This window comes from Eleutherodactylus coqui, chromosome 12, assembly GCF_035609145.1.
Source record: "Eleutherodactylus coqui strain aEleCoq1 chromosome 12, aEleCoq1.hap1, whole genome shotgun sequence".
Lineage (NCBI taxonomy): Eukaryota > Metazoa > Chordata > Amphibia > Anura > Eleutherodactylidae > Eleutherodactylus > Eleutherodactylus coqui.
In genome coordinates this window covers 125,682,007-125,699,151 of record NC_089848.1, presented here as the reverse complement: position 1 = coordinate 125,699,151, position 17,145 = coordinate 125,682,007, and the positions used below count along the sequence as shown (strand labels likewise).

General features: G+C 50.6%; 1 protein-coding gene across 5 annotated transcripts in view; it reads left to right on the top strand.

Moving 5' to 3' along the window:
* Positions 1-122: 122 nt before the first annotated feature.
* Positions 123-17,145, top strand: part of NSUN6 (NOP2/Sun RNA methyltransferase 6) — a 37,506-nt gene continuing 20,483 nt past the window's right edge. Inside the window, exons 1-6 of one of the 5 annotated variants that reach the window (XM_066585708.1) lie at positions 123-224; positions 3,506-3,616; positions 4,891-5,046; positions 10,715-10,794; positions 12,381-12,490; positions 16,716-16,869. In XM_066585708.1, the coding sequence (XP_066441805.1) occupies positions 3,542-3,616; positions 4,891-5,046; positions 10,715-10,794; positions 12,381-12,490; positions 16,716-16,869 (575 nt within the window). In that variant the 5' untranslated portion in view covers positions 123-224; positions 3,506-3,541. Of the gene's footprint in view, positions 250-293; positions 448-3,505; positions 3,617-4,890; positions 5,047-10,714; positions 10,795-12,380; positions 12,491-16,715; positions 16,870-17,145 lie in introns of those variants that run through there. The other 4 variants (XM_066585706.1, XM_066585705.1, XM_066585704.1 and 1 more) reach the window with 4 other exon arrangements.

Sequence of the window (17,145 nt, the reverse complement as noted above, 5' to 3'; positions counted from 1 at the left end):
TAAACAGAAGTTCCCAGTCTATAGCTGCATCCCGCTATAGCTTCCAGTCAAAACTACAACTCCCAGCATGCCACGCCGCTTAAGGCGTTCAGACTCTAATTTTCTGTATGGACGTAAATGAGCTAGGGACAGTCACCACATCAAAGATGGCCGCTAAAGCCTCACAGGATCCCAACATAAGAGCCAATAGTAATCTATCAGGAGGAATTCATTTCGTGTATTGGGTGATACATTCGTTTTTGCCTCTTGGTACTATAATACATTCCGTCTCCTTCCTTCTGTGTTGTTCCTAGTTAATTCCAAGAAGTATTGGTCTTCACAAACATGGCCACCACAGCCGGGTTACTGGGTGTCTGGGGATGAAGACTCTTCTTGATCTCAGGGTTTGTTAATGTTGGATAAGAAGAGGGCGGCTGAGGGCTGCAGGACGCAGGTAGCAGGTTTACTGTCATCATTTGTATTTATTTATGTAACCCATGTGGTTTCCGTAGCGGGGGAGCGACTCCTGCGTAAGAGAAGGACGTCACCGTAAATGCTTTAAAACAGTCAGATCGGTGGTCTCTGACCCCCAAATACCCCAACACTGTGAGTCCAGCGCTCTCCGTACGGATGGAGCGGTGGTTGAGCGTGTGCGCTGCTGCTGCATTTATGGCTATGGGAGTGCTGAAAACCTCTGACCGCTGTTCGTGTGCTCGCCGTGCTCCATCCGTACAGGGTACGCGGACCGCAGCTCTTGTAATCAGTGGAGCCCTCGGACCCCCCGCTGCTGTGGATACGGAATAAGTGTTAATGCGACACCACCCACCCCCCCACCCCCCCGGCCTTGGGACACAGTTCTGCCCCGGGCCAGAGGAGCGGTATGTAAAAATTGCTTATGCCTTCAGCGTCGCAGAAATGAATTGCGTATTCCGTGAGCGGAGAAAGGAAAAAAAATCGCAGCATGCGCTCTTTTGCCGATACGACCTCCATTGGAGTCAATGGAGGCCGTCCGACCTGCAGCCCATCCGCAGTTGACATTGGTGATAGTCAGGGCAGGAGGCGGGAGCGCCGACCCCCACCTCCTGCTGTTCCTGACGGTCAGGGCAGGAGGCGGGAGCGCCGGCCCCCGCCTCCTGCTGTTCCTGACGGCCGGGAGGCGGGAGCGCTGATCTCGCTCCCTCCTCTTCTTCACTGTCGGGGTAGGAGGTTGGAGCACTGGCCTCTCTTCCTGCTCTTCTTTACGGTCAGGACAAAACGCCCAACTGTGCCCATAAGAGGAGCGCCGGCCCCGCCTCCTGCTCTTCTTGACGGCCGGGGCAGGAGGCGGGAGCGCCGGCCCCGCCTCCTGCTCTTCTTGACGGCCGGGGCAGGAGGCGGGAGCGCCGGCCCCGCCTCCTGCTCTTCTTGACGGGCCGGGGCAGGAGGCGGGAGCGCCGGCCCCGCCTCCTGCTCTTCTTGACGGGCCGGGGCAGGAGGCGGGAGCGCCGGCCCCGCCTCCTGCTCTTCTTGACGGGCCGGGGCAGGAGGCGGGAGTGCCGGCCCCGCCTCCTGCTCTTCTTGACGGCCGGGGCAGGAGGCGGGAGCTCCGGCCTCGCTCCCTCCTCTTCTTGACAGTCGGGGCAGGAGGCGGGAGCGCCGGCCTTGCTCCCTCCTCTTCTTGACGGTCGGGGCAGGAGGTTGGAGCACTGGCCTCTCTTCCTGCTCTTCTTTACGGTCAGGACAAAACGCCCAACTGTGCCCATAAGAGGAGCACCGGCCCCGCCTCCTGCTCTTCTTGACGGTCGGGGAAGGAGGTGGGAGTAGCGGCCCTGCCTTCTGCTCTTCTTGATGGTCGGGGCAGGAGGTGGGAGCACCGGCCTCGCTCTCTCCTCTTCTTGACGGTCGGGGCAGGAGGTGGGAGCACCGGCCTCGCTCCCTCCTCTGCTTCACTGTCGGGGCAGGAGGTGGGAGCACTGTCCTCGCTCCCTCCTCTTCTTCACTGTCGGGGCAGGAGGTGGGAGCACCGGCCTCGCTCCCTCCTCTTCTTCACTGTCGGGGCAGGAGGTGGGAGCACTGTCCTCGCTCCCTCCTCTTCTTCACTGTCGGGGCAGGAGGTGGGAGCACCGGCCTCGCTCCCTCCTCTTCTTCACTGTCGGGGCAGAACGTCCAGTTGTGCCCATAAGAGGAGCGCAGCTGCCCGATTGATTTTAGCGGGATTTCAGCCGGCATTCCACCTTCCTGCCCTGACCACTCATGATGTCGTCTGGTCTGTAGCACTAACGACTGACTGGACGATCTGCTAACGAAGCTGCGAGTTTCCCTCGATTGACTACTGAAATCAATGTGTTCTATTCTCTGTTATTTGCACATGCACATTTTTTGTGCTCCAATCCGCTCATGTGAATCCATCCTGTTTGTAATGCTATAGTACGAGCGGGTCGGATTCTGCATGCGGGAGGCCCACAGCGGATATTGGCTGTGAGCCCAACCGGTGACCCTGAGTACGGCGCCCAATTGTATTTTGTACCCTCAATTGAAATGGGGTTATGTGAGACCAGTCTAATACATTTCCCGCGGTGTGATGACTCCTATAAAACAAATTCCGGGGGGAGGGGAGCAGAGCAGGCAGAGGAGAGCCTCTGCACATGCCAGGACCACCCACAGGGCACCAGCGGCCTCATTTACATATAGGGCTAATCATTATTTTCTCTAATTAGATTTCTCTCCCTATCAATAAAGGGATGCATTTTGAACTGTATTTCCCAGCGCTGCAGTTAGTTTAATGGTGACCCCAGCTTTGGCCTATCAGAAGGCAGCTTTATATATTAAAGATATATTTCAAGAATCTGATTTTTATTTTTTAGAATTTTCAAGTTCACGATCTATATTTAAAAAAAAATTCTAAAATATTGCAGTTTTCACACCGACCACTAAGCCAAATAATACTGTAACACTTCCCGGTCTGTAGAGAGAACTTTTCAGCCGTCATCTCATTATCATCACAGGCAGGATTACGCTGAGGTGACATCTATATCTAGATAATACAGGATCCACCATTCACAACAGGTGATGTCACAGCTCACCTCCTCCCCTCCCCCTGCACAATGTATTCCTACAACACTCTTCCATAGAAGTCTGTAGGTGATGGTTACATCTCACCTCCTCCCCCCTCCTTGCACAGAGCAAGCCCACAACCCTCTCCCATAGCAGTCAGTGGCTCTCCTCCTGTGCATTGTGTCTATGGCCCATGAGGCTGCTGTAAAGCAGCCCTCAGTTATCTGCAGCTCAGGCAAGATGGCCGCCCCGTGGTCGTGTACGGACAATAGGATGAAAATATCAGAAAATAAAAACAGAACATTAGACCAGTGAAGAATTTGTCGCTATCTAGGTGATGCGTTCGCGCTCCGCCGTGCGCCGCAGTTGTCCCCACTATGCGGTTATACATGAGGTGGCTCACGTCTGTCCTGCTAGTCGCCATCTTCCGTGATTAGAAGCGACGGCTCTATTGTTGCTGCGCGAATGACGATTTCCTTCTCCGTTATTACAGTTGGCGTTCGGAAGTTAGTTGCGTCTCCAGCGTGAAATGTCCTTCTTCCCGAAGATCCGACTGAGGAAGGAGGTGGAGGAGTATCTGCGGAGCGCGTACCACAACAGCGAGGTGAGCGAATACTTCCCATACAACCAGTCTGTCATTAAAGGAATGTTCTTGTGACGGCACTCGTGGTCCATCCACGTCATGTGACCCCCAATTCAGCGCCTCAGAGCAGGTTCCAGCTGCCAATTGTTTCCATCGGATACGTTGCAGTGTCTCTCCATGGAAGTCTATGCGAGTTACAGACAGGCGCAGGTCCCACCGCCGCTCTACCGGGCGTTTATTATACTCTTGACAGGAAGGGGTCAGCGATTCATGCTGCTTGCGCCAAATTCAGACCTCCCATCAGCAACCGAAATCTGGACCCATCTGACCAGGAGAGGTTTTTCGGTTGCTCGGTGATACAAGTTTTGCGCTCTTTTGCCTGCTTGATTCTCGTCTTCCTGCTTCTCTTAGACACAATAGTATTGGAGCGCTCCCGAGCTAAGGAACGTTGTGTTGTGCGTTCGGACACGTTAGTTGGAGCTCCAGCGTTGTAGTCAGCTGACTGTGCAGCCTGTTGGTCAGAATGATTCCTGACATCCTCCTCCGACCCCTTTCAGTGATGAGTTGTTTCCGTTCACAGGATCCCCTTTCGCTGGATGCTTTTCCTTGATCGCGCCATTCCTAAAATACTCTCAGGGAAATACATCACGGACTTTAAGAGGCATTTTTGAAGTTTTCACCTATCCACTGGATGGGTAAAAACTGATAGATGAGTGTCAGTCAATCCACAGGGACCCCACTGATCTGAGAAAGAGTTTGCCGTTTCCTCTGTCGTCCTCACTCCCGGATCGGACCTTTCTCCCATCTGCAGGGATATCATTAAATGGAGAGTAAGTTGGGCTTGCGCAGCCGCTACTCCATTCATTTTAATGGTACTGACGGAAATGGGCGAGCGCTTTGTACTCTATCGCTGGCAGTCCTATGTAAGATGAATAGAGCAGCACCATGTAAGTGCGACCTGTGTTCCATTAATTCTCCTCTTCACTGTAGGGACTGTAGCAGAGGGGATGGGGCAGCGGGAGTCCTGTTCTCAGGAGCGGTCGGAGTCCCAGTGGGCAGATTCCCGCAGATTCCCACCGATCTATCGGCTTTCATGGGTGAAAACTAGAAAAAACTTCCCATAACTGGAATACCTCTTTAAGAGCACACAGCAGCCAACATGGCCAACCAGGAGTCCAAAGTGCAGAAGTGACCCTGTGGATGTCTTAAATCTCTAGAATAGGATCCCACTGATTGAAGGTGCATATAGTTTTGGCGCTATTTTAATGATAACTGTAATGATTGATGTCTTACAGCTTTTGGCCACTTTGGGGGAAGAAGAAGCCGAGCAAAAGTTTCTACGGCTGCAGAACCATTTGTCCCATCCACCAGCTTTTACCACCGTCCGTGTAAACACAAGGCTGATCTCCATAGAAAATGCAAAGCAGCTTCTTAGTGAAGAAATACACAAGGTTGGACTTTCCTGTTATTGGTTTCTTGCAGTGATGGGTTATCTTTAACCCCTTCATGCCCTGGGACGTATGTGTAACTTCCTGGGTTTGTGAGGTTTGTATGGCATGGGGTCAGGATTCGAGTCAGCTCCGTACATGGTCGGTGTCAGCTGTCTTTTAACATCGGACACCCAGCTGGATTTGGCAGTCATGTCGATTTGTGGTTGTTATCCCTTTAAATGCTGCTGTGAATTCTGAACATGGCATTTAAATGCCCGGATCAGCATTCGGGGGTCCCGAACAGCCCTCCACGATGAGATTGCGGAATGTTGTCCAGGTGTCATGTCAGCCGGGCAGCTTCTGCAAGTCCCCAGGTCTGCCATGCATTTCTGTTCTCCTAAGATGTGCCTACAGCAGGTCTTAATACAATGCTGGCAGAAATACCTTAAACTGCAGTAACAAAACATTGCAGAATAAGTGAAAAAAAATGTCCTCTCTATCACATTTATACTCCCTAAAGGGCATCTGAAAAGGGGTTTAAAAAGGGTATAAAGGGGTTTTGTCATTAGAAAAAAAAAATCTATACCTGCCTATTCCTCTCCCGGAGTATTTTCTCACCGACAAACTTCTTCTTCCTGCTATGTGGCGTACATTCGCGGCATTCTGCAGGTCAGTGCATCCGGTCACCAGCGACGTAGCCTTCACTGCCAAGCAGGAAATGCCAAATCCTGTGTCAGGCTACTGCAAAGGCTGCGCATGCGCGCCGCGATCATTCATATACTATTGCCACAAGACACAGCGCATGCACAGTGGCGGCAAAAGCCCGCTATAGGATTCGGCATTCCCTGCTAGGCAGTGAATGCTACGTCACTAGTGACCGGGTACGCTTACCTGCAGGAAGGAGAAAGCCACGAATGTACGCTTCGTCACAGGAAGAAGAGGATCCGGCCAGTGTGCGGTGAGGTGAGCCTGGGGACTGGAGGAGCCAGGAGAAGATCAGGGAGGAGAAGATGCAGTAAGAAGACTAACGGGGGAGGGATAGGTAAGTATTGATTTTTGTTTTTATTTTTTGCAATGATAGAACCCCTTTACGACAATCAACCTTTAGAAATAGTACAGGGTAAATGCAAGGATCGTCTTTAACAAAGATGGTCTTGCTGGCTTATTGATAAAGAGTGCTATAGTATTATACTGTATCCTGACAGGCATCCTATTAAGACATGCCACTGTACATCTGAATAGGCAAACATTGATGGCAACCCTGGGTGCACTTAGAAGGCCACAGGCTGTCATGACACCTGATCAGCACACCGCAATCTCACTCTGGGGAGCCTTTTGGGACATCTAAAATTTCGATCAGGACATTTAGATACATCTGTTAGAATTGGCAGCTGCATTTAAATGGTTAACAGCTATGATTGGCGGGATCTCTGATTGCAGCTACTGTGTGCAGGTGTCAGCTATCAACGACAGCCGACATCTGCAACATAGGGAGCAAGCGTGGCTCCTCAGCCCGCACCATACATTGTCAACAGACTGCAGATGGGAGGGAGAGAGCATGCTGTGACTGCTAGGCCCCCCTCACACAGGCGTATTCACCGCTGTGCTAAACGCTGTACTAGACTCCCATTCATTTCAATGGGGCCGCTCACACAAGGCTGAAAACGCAGTGTTTCCAATGCTGCGTTTTGACAGCGATGCATGTTCTATTCTTGGCCGTTTTCCGCTGTGAGTCTCCCATTGAAATGAATGGGCTGCGGTTTGAGCGCTGCTGAAAACTCGGCACAACTTTGTACTGCACTTTTACAGCATTAAACGCAGGTTGCTATGCCAGCAAGTCTGAAAAAAGTTTCCAGTTTCCTTGGCTGCTCAGCTTTACTGAAAACGCAGCCAAAACGCAGCCAAAATGCATGCCACCATTGGTGAAAACACAGTAAACGCAGCATTTTTGCAAACGCCTGTGTGAGGGAGGCCTTAGTGATGAGGGGCTGTGATGTGACTACTAGGGTGCATAGACACATGGCGGTGTGTGATTAGTAAATGCACCATTTGGTGCAGATTTTGATGTGAATCTGCAGCAGATTTCATTTTTTCAATTGAAGGAGTGAAGGTAGGGCTGTGACTACTGGGGGAGATGAGGGAGGTAGGGCTGTGACTACTGGGGGAGATGAGGGAGGTAGGGCTGTGACTACTGGGGGAGATGAGGGAGGTAGGGCTGTGACTACTGGGGGAGATGAGGGAGGTAGGGCTGTGACTACTGGGGGAGATGAGGGAGGTAGGGCTGTGACTACTGGGGGAGATGAGGGAGGTAGGGCTGTGACTACTGGGGGAGATGAGGGAGGTAGGGCTGTGACTACTGGGGGAGATGAGGGAGGTAGGGCTGTGACTACTGGGGGAGATGAGGGAGGTAGGGCTGTGACTACTGAGGGAGATGAGGGAGGTAGGGCTGTGACTACTGGGGGAGATGAGGGAGGTAGGGCTGTGACTACTGGGGGAGATGAGGGAGGTAGGGCTTTGACTACTGGGGGAGATGAGGGAGGTAGGGCTGTGACTACTGGGGGAGATGAGGAAGGTAGGGCTGTGACTACTGGGGGAGATGAGGGAGGTAGGGCTGTGACTACTGGGGGAGATGAGGGAGGTAGGGCTGTGACTACTGGGGGAGATGAGGGAGGTAGGGCTGTGACTACTGGGGGAGATGAGGGAGGTAGGGCTGTGACTACTGGGGGAGATGAGGGAGGTAGGGCTGTGACTACTGGGGGAGATGAGGGAGGTAGGGCTGTGACTACTGGGGGAGATGAGGGAGGTAGGGCTTTGACTACTGGGGGAGATGAGGGAGGTAGGGCTGTGACTACTGGGGGAGATGAGGGAGGTAGGGCTGTGACTACTGAGGGAGATGAGGGAGGTAGGGCTGTGACTACTGGGGGAGATGAGGGAGGTAGGGCTGTGACTACTGGGGGAGATGAGGGAGGTAGGGCTGTGACTACTGGGGAGATGAGGGAGGTAGGGCTGTGACTACTGGGGAGATGAGGGAGGTAGGGCTGTGACTATTGGGGAAGAAGGCCAATTTTGCTGTGAGCACTGGAAAGGAGAAGAGAGCACTGCAGTGACTACTATGGGGGGCACAGTGTCCAGAAATGTGTACGATTTGACTCATACCCCATTGCAGTGTGTTTGGTCGTTTGTTTGGGTGTCAGTTTTGTGTCTTGAGGATCCTAACGACATTTGGTCGGCTCACAGCATGCTGCAGTGGCCGTGGCCTGGTGCTCTTCTGTGGACTAGCACAGCTGTCGACACCGGGGGATCGGAAACATGACTGGGACCACCGGTTCTCGGGTTCCCCTGAACTGCTAAGTCGGTTTCCTGACGGTTCGTGTGCTCACTGCCGTCTTCCTGGGTGTTCTTAATTAGAAGCCCCGACTCCGTCACGTAAACTTCTGTCACCGACCAGGATGTTCCCAGTTCTGTCCTGGATTGTTATCGACATCTTCTGATACCTGAAAGGACGTGCGGTTAGTGATTTCCATACACAAAATCCTACATAACAACTTTATTTAGACCCAACGTGACCTCAACCATAACTCGAAAATGGTTGCTGGTATTGAAGAAGTCACTGCACCTCTCAATGTCTGATGAAGTCCTACCCTCACATCATGTATCCCAGGCCTCCTTCCCATTAAAGTTTCTTGGGCTGAACCCAGGATAATAATAATCTTTATTTGCAGAGCGCTAACTTATTCCGCAGCACCACCATAGCGCCAGGAAGTTTTCTCCCACCCATCTTAGAGTTCTACAAAGTTTCCTACTGGTATCTCTTTCATTTAGAAGATATTCCGGGTGGCCCTGATTTTTGAATCGCCCTTTATATAGTTTATTCAGCCTTGTACTTTCTGAAATCGATGAGCTTTGTGTTTCCTGCGGACGTTGGGGGTTTAGTATACAGTGTTCCTGTGTCGCTGGGGGGCCCCGCTTGTTCCTGAACACGTCTCTATATAGAGAGCGGCACGGCTCCTTTGTGCGCTCTAACGTTGGGCTTTCATGTTCCAGCATCAATTAAGAGGTGACTTGAGAGTGCAAAGGATTAAGCTGCTTCAGAGCTGTAAGCCGCAGTGTAGCAGTCACGTTCCCCGCATTCACGTTGTCAGCTTTTTATTTGTTTTCTAGGTCGGACATAAGGGGTTAAACATTCCGAGACCCTGACTAATAAAACCTCCCCGCTCCTACGCTGTGCAAGGCATCTAATGGGCAGCGGGTGAGGCTAACAGGACTGCAGTCGTGGCCAAATGTTCTAAGACGGTCACAAATGTTGGTTTTCACAAAGTTTGCTGCTTCAGTCCCTTTAGTTCTTTTAGACCTGCTGTCGGCGGGCATGGCGATATACCGCCGCGGGATAACACTATGTCACCGCCATTTTCTACGATTCTAGGAGAATCACGACACGCTGCGGATTTTTTACGTGAGCGGAAAGTCGCTGTGATTTTCCGCTCGTGTACATCGGGCTGTGCTTTCCATGGTTATCCTACGGAAAGCGTTCATTACCCGCATGTGGATTATCACCGTGGGTAACGCAGTGAAATATCGCCTGGGGACGGGAGGCCCTAGTCAGATGTTTCTATGGTTACTGGAGGGCAGTTATAAGCATTTCATAAGTTTTTAAACTTTTATTGACAAATATATCAAGTTTAGACAAAGACTCAAGATTTACAGTGTTGACCCTTATTTCAAGTCTTCTGCTCTTCGCCCCAGTAGGCTGGATATCAGCTTCTGGGCCAAATCCTGACTAATAACAACCCGTTCTTCCTGATCAGTGCTTGGAGTTTATCACAATTTATAGGTTTTTGTTTGTCCACCTGCTTTTTGAGGATTGGCCGCAGGTTCTCAATGGGATGAGATCTGAGGATATCCTGACCACGGATCCAAAATGCCAATGTTTTGTTCACCGAGCCCCTTCGTTATCACTTTTGCCTTGTGTCATGGTGCTCCATCATGCTGGAAAAGCATTGTTCTTCACCAGATCCCTCCTGGATGGTTGATAGACGTTGCTCCTAGATGTACTTCCTGAAGAATGTCAGTCTGTCCTTGATGTTTTTCTTGCACAGCAGTGGCTTCTTTGCTGCCCTTCTTGACACTAGGCCGCCCTCCAAAAGCCCTCGCTTCGTAGTGCGTGCAGATGCCTTCTCCCAACCATGCCCGGGGCAACTCCTCCCAACCATGCCCGGGGCAACTGCTCCCAACCATGCCCGGGGCAATCTGGTGATGAACAGCGCTTTTTCCAGCATGATAGAGCACCATGACACGAGGCAAAAGTGATAATAAAGTGCTTCAATAAACAAAACATTGGCATTTTGGGTCCGTGGTCTGGAAACTCCTCAGATCTCATCCCATTGACAACCTGTGGTCAATCCTTAGTCTGCCTGTTTACGGCGATTGTTGATTGTGTTACCACCAGTTAAACGCTGTGATTCTTGCGCTGCGTGTTACCGTACGGTCGTGTGCGCCGGCTGTAGAGGGACCATCCACTAGACATATATTCGTTGTGCCACAAACGTTTATTTGGAGTCATATGCAATTCGCAGAACGCGGCCGCATCGGGGTAGTTTACATGCGTTTGGGGTATTTCTACATATTTAACCCTTCGGTCTAGCTTTCTACATGAGCGGCTGTTAGTGATACTCCTTCTGTTACTTTGCAGCAGTTCCCGAGCGTCGTCATCCCTATTTATGAACATCATCAACTTAATAACCTCTTGTTAATTCCGGTGGTTGGGCCAAGGTGAGTGACCTGTCAGGTACTGTACGTGTCTGTGCACATTACCACGCCTCATTCATGTTTTACTGTTGTTGTGGAATTCAATGTTCCGTCAATATGCTGTGAGGCTCCAAATCAGAGGTGGTTATGGCGGCCGCCGTGAGAAAGCAATGAAACACAGAGATCAGGCCTGTGTCTAGAAGCAATCTGAGTTTATTCTGTACATTGTCATTTCTTATACAAAAAAATAGAAGGAGTATCAGTAGGCGTATCAGTGCAAAGGCTAGTGTTACAAAGTTCAATCTGTTATACTGAGGTCAAAGTACTAAGGTGGTGAATAATTGCGTTTTCTCAATAAACATGGCTTCTTTTGTTGGAATGTAGACTGACTGTCTAGTACCTTGATTCTTTATCACAATCTACATTTTAATCACATGCCCTAGACAGCAGTTAATGATCGAAGCATTCCATTATCCTTTGATCATTGTAACGAGATTAACAAGATCTTGGAGACATGATGGACATTTAAGATTACACCTCTACTTAATGTAATTAAGTACTAACCTAAATGTACAAGCATTTATCAGAGCTTTTCATAGGACACAGAATAGAGTGTACAATTTAGGCCTAAAGCCTCCGGAAACGTATATCAAAGATACATACATATATAAATTAATATGTTCATAACCCTCACACTGTATTGAAGGGGTTGGGATCAGGAACAATAGTATTGCTTGCCTATTAGCTGCCCTGATGTTGCAGTGCTGCCACTCCTGCGCTTCCTGCTGGTTGTAGCATTACTGTGCTGCAGGACTGACCGCTGCGGTCAATTACTAGTGAGACCATTAAAGCCAGTAATTTGCTGCAGCAATCAGATCTGCTGACTGGATGTCAGTCTTCCAGTTTAGTAATGGCCCCCCGGCAGAGAGCCCCGGAGCCGCGGCGCTGCAACGTCAGGGGGTCTAATAGGGAAGTCCTATCATTCAGGAGCGATAGTCGTTCAGAGAATGGAGGCAGAACAGACAGAGATCTCTTCCAACCACCCATATCCACTCACCGCAAACAGGAAGTCGTTCACAGATAAACGACTGCCGATCTATGCGAGCCTACAATCCCTTGGTTTTTAGGTGAAAAATCAAGTGACTCCGACAGGTGAGTGATTTCTCGCTCAGTGCCTGTCGGTGGTCATGTGTACACTGAATGACTATCACCCGAATTCGCTATTTCCAGCAATTATCGCCCCGTGTAAAGGTACCTTTGTTCACGGAGTTGCTATAAATGTCTGGCATGTTAGATGCTGCAACCTTGTCACTGTTTGTAGAAGCCTGCTAGCCCACATTACAGTTGCCACTTTCTTGCCTCTAATACACCAAAACCTACTTGTTTGAATAGGTGCAGATGCTGCTGTGATCACAGGACTTTATTAGCTGCTGCTGTGATCACAGGACTTTATTAGGTAGCCTCTATAGACACGCAGACAGCTTATCATTCCCTGTTTCGGTAGGATGTTCAAGTAGTTTTAAGCATGCTTATGTCTTTAGATAGATTAGAAGGGGAATGTTACTACCTAATATGGAAGATATAACTAGTATTTCTGCTGTTATCTGCAGGAGATCACTGAAGCAACATCCAGTACAAGTGATTGTCGGAGCGCAATGTGGCAACGCCGTCCTCCGAGGGGCCCATGTTTACTCTGCTGGGATTCTGTCTGCCTCTAAATGTGAGGACCTGTTGGTACATAGAAATATTATGACACTATTGAGTCCCCAAAATGTAAGAAGCCCCAATGCTAACAAAGAAGGCGGCACCTTATAGGATGTCTCTCCACCTGCCAGGCTGTCATCGATGGAGTGCGGCATCAGTCTGCCCACCAATCACATCAAGCAATAAGTGCATTTGCTGCCAAGAGGGTCCCATACAGGATGTCCTGCCTGCAAGAATTCAATGGCCGAGCAAACCGAAGGGTTCTTAATGTGACATGATGGCATAGTCTGCCCTGCTGTCACCGTGCTTTATTTACACTTTAAATTGCTTTACAATGTGGTCTGTTGTGTTAAAAGAACACTTAGGCCTCATGTCCACGGGGAAAATCAGATCCGCTGCAGATTCTCCATGTAGAATCTGCAGCGGGTCCCTCCTGCCCCGCGGACATGAGCGCTGAAAATAGAAATTTAAAAGCATTTACCTATCCGTAGCGTGCGGGGAAGGTCAGCTGTTCCTCACGGCCGGATCTTCATTTTCGGCCGGCGGATGAATTCCTGACGCCGGCGGCACGTCGCCGGCACCTCGTCGACGTGCCGCGCGCATGCGCCGGGCACATCCGCCGAGCCGAAGCAAGGGAGATGCGGCCGTGAGGAAGAGCAGAGCTTCGCGGTCCGCTGCGGGTGAGTAAATGCTTTAAATTCCTATTTTAGGTCTCCCGCGGATCCGGACGGCTTCCATAGGCTTCAATAGAAGCCCGCGGGAGCCGTCCCCGCGGGAGACCCGCATGAAAATGGAGCATGGTCCAGATTTTTTCATGCTCCATTTTTTTTTAAATGCCTTTTATTGACGATCCGCGGGTATTTATCTACCCGCGGGTGGTCAATGCATCCCTATGGGGTGCGGATCCGCGCGCGGGAGATCCGCTGCGGATTTTAAATCACATTTTGCCCGTGGACATGAGCCCTTAAAGGGGTTGTCCCGCGGCAGCAAGTGGGTCTATACACTTCCGTATGGCCATATTAATGCACTTTGTAATGTACATCGTGCATTAATTATGAGCCATACAGAAGTTATTCCACTTACCTGCTCCGTTGCTAGCGTCCTCGTCTCCATGGTTCCGTCTAAATTCGCTGGCAGCTTGCTTTTTTAGACGCGCTTGCGCAGTCCGTTCTTCTCCTTTCAGCACGAGCCGCTTCAGTGTGCTCCCCGCTACAGCTCTTCTGCGCATGCGCAGACGAGCTGTCACTGCTCGGGAGCGCGCTGGAGCGGCCATTCTGTACCATCCTCTGTTAGAGGAAGGTGCAGAGCCGCCCAGCCGAGAAGCCCAGCCCAGCAGCCCAGCCGAGAAGCCGCCCAGCCGTCCAGGTAAATGATGGGCCGGGGGGGCTGCCGCTGGGCCGGGGGGGCTGCCGCTGGGCCGGGGGGGGCTGTCGCTGGGCCGGGGGGGGGCTGTCGCTGGGCCGGGGGGGGCTGTCGCTGGGCCGGGGGGGGCTGTCGCTGGGCCGGGGGGGGCTGTCGCTAGGCCGGGGGGGGCCTGTCGCTAGGCCGGGGGGGGGGGCTGTCGCTAGGCCGGGGGGGGGGCTGTCGCTAGGCCGGGGGGGGGCTGTCGCTAGGCCGGGGGGGGGCTGTCGCTAGGCCGGGGGGGGGGGGCTGTCGCTGGGCCAGGGGAACTGTTGCTGGGCCGGGGGAACTGTCGCTGGGCCGGGGGGGGGCTGTCGCTAGGCCAGGGGAACTGTCGCTGGGCTGGGGGGGGCTGTCGCTAGGCCAGGGGAACTGTCGCTGGGCCGGGGGGGGGCTGTCGCTGGGCCGGGGGAACTGTCGCTGGGCCGGGGGAACTGTCGCTGGGCCGGGGGGGGCTGTCGCTGGGCCGGGGGGGGCTGTCGCTGGGCCGGGGGGGGGGGCTGTCGCTGGGCCGGGGGGGGCTGTCGCTGGGCCGGGGGAGGCTGTCGCTGGGCCGTGGGGGGCTGTCGCTGGGCCGGGGGGGGCTGCGCCGGTTACCTGCTGCCTGGCGGTGGGTGACTGTGTGCCGTGGTCGGCCGCGTTGAATCCAGGGGTCCGGTCGGCGGCTGCGGGGCGTCTGGTTGTCAGGGAGACACAGCTGGTAGCGTCTTGGGAGCGCGCACGTCGGGCTACAGCAAGCGAAGGGAAAAGAGCCGGCGGCCATCTTGGGAAAATTTTTATAAGTTGCTGGAACTGTAAGTAGAAACCAGCTAGAAAAGTCATTTACAGGGGGGCTTAGTAATGTATGCTTAATTAGGGGGACTGGGCAAAAAAAAAAATTCACTGCTTCCTCGAGACATCTCCTTTAAGACAATAGCTTTTTAATGGGTTAAGATAAGATAGCTTTCTGCGCCCTGCAATCAGAATCAAGGTTAGATTTGTCCCATCTGTACATGCGCTCTCCATAGAAAGAGGGCGATGAGCCACTACTGCAACGACCAGGATCAGAGACAACACTGCGCCAATCCCAGCCTTTAACCATTTAGATGCCACTGTCAATGCGAACAATAGCATTTAACCCCTTGAGTGGCAGGTTTCCTACCACCCTGTCAGACCCACCAGGGCAGGTTTTTTAAATAATCTAATCATTGAATTTCAACTAATTTTGCAGTCGCGTTCCAAGAGCCATAACTTGTTCATTTTTCCATTGACATGGCCATATGAGGGCTTGTTTTTTGTGGGACAAGTTGTACTTTTTCATGGCATCATTTTTGGGTGTATATAATGTATTGCATAACTTTTGTAAAAACATTTGTACGGAGATTGGGGGAAAAAAAAGAAATTCTGCCATTTTGTTTTTTGAATTTCATTTTTACGGCGTTCAACGTGTAGAATAAATAATGTGATGACGTAATAACGTTATTCTCTGAGTCACACAATTCCGGTGATACCGAGTTTATACAGTTTGTTATGTTTCGGGGAGGAAAAAAAGAAATGTGGAAAAAAGAAAAAAAGGGGCCATGTCATTAAGGGGTTAAATAATGTGCCAACTTCCTTCTCTGGTCATTACGACGCACGGACACCACATGTGTGATTGTATTTCACATTTTTTACAAAGTAAAGGGAGACAAGTGTTTTTATTTTTACATTTTTTTAAATAATTTGTTTACTTTTTTTTTGTCCCTTTAGAGGACTTCCACAGGGACCCATCAGGACCCCCTGATCACTTTCCGGGGGTCTGATGGTGACAGCCCTTTACATGCTGCAGTGACAGCCCTTTGCATGCTGCAGTCACATAGACTGCAGCATGTAAGGGGTTAACACAGCAGAGATCAGAGGTTTTCCGAGATCAGATATAGCCCGAAATCTTCCGGGCTATATCACTATCGGCAGTGGAGCTCGTCCCGAAAAATTTCCGGGCGTGTCACTCAAGGGGTTAAATGATCTAACAGAAAGCAGGGACGCCCTCTGAATGGACCTCTTTTCTTGGTAGCCTGGGCCTTGTGAAGGTTCACAGTCCTACCATGAATAGAGGTCTGTAAAAGTACAACATAAGCCTACTGGAATATTGAAGTATTGCAGTATATTGTATAGGCGATCACACGATTGCCAGTTCAAATCCCCTATGGGGACTAAAAAAAAGGGAAGAATAAAATAAAAAAAATCCTTGTGCATCAAAAAATAAAATAAATAAATAACCCAATATCACCGTGTCTATGAAGGTCTGATTAATGAAAATAATATTTTATTAATTTCCGCACGGTGAACGCCGTCAGGAAAAAAAAAAAGCCTCGTCAGAATTTCGGATTGTTTTTGGTCACCCCATCTCCAAAAAGAGATTAAATGAAAAGCAATTAAAGAGTCCTCTGTATCCCACAATGGTACCAATAAAAATCTGCCGGCCGCCCTACAAAACATAAGTTCTCACAGCTGCGACAAAGGGAAAAATTAACAGGTTATGGTGGCAAAAAGATGGTATTTTATAAGTACATTAAAAAAACCTCCCTGTATAAATTTGGTATTGCCCTCATCCCACAGAAAAAAGCTAACTTCATTTTTACCGCACTGATCGCCATAAACACCCCGAACAATGACAAAGTTCCCCAAATACATGACGTGGTATGTTAAATAGTACCATTGAAAAATACAAGTGGTGCCGCATAAAACAAGCCCTCATGTAGATCTGTCACCAGAGGGATCAATGGGTTTTGTGAAATTGTGGAGGAGAAAATGAAAACAAACTAGAGCTGCGGCAGGAAGGGGTTAATGTCCTTCTAATCCTTATCTATGGTCACCTACAGGGATGAAGGTGGGGGACGAGGTCTCGGTGTACTCTGACGTCGAAGCCCGATGTAAGCGCGGCGCCACGGAGTTTGATGGAACTAAAGTTTTTGTCGGAAATGGAATTTCGGAGTTGAGTCGTTCAGAAATCTTTTGCTCGAACAGCCCGATAAAGTAAGTCACCGCAAGAATGTCGTAGCAGTGGTCGTCGCTCACTATGTCGTAAACCGTTTCCAGGCGGAACCGCGGCCTTTATGTAGGAAGGTCCAATCCCACAACAGTCACAAAAATATTCAGATAGAATCCGGAGGTCGACTTACGATTCCTGAAGAGGTAAAAGCTTCACAGGGGAAGAATTACTGACGGAGTGAAGTGCGCCACGTTTATTAACACGCGCTTCATAATCAACTTGACACATCGTTGACCAGACTGAAATCTGGGTCTTCTCAA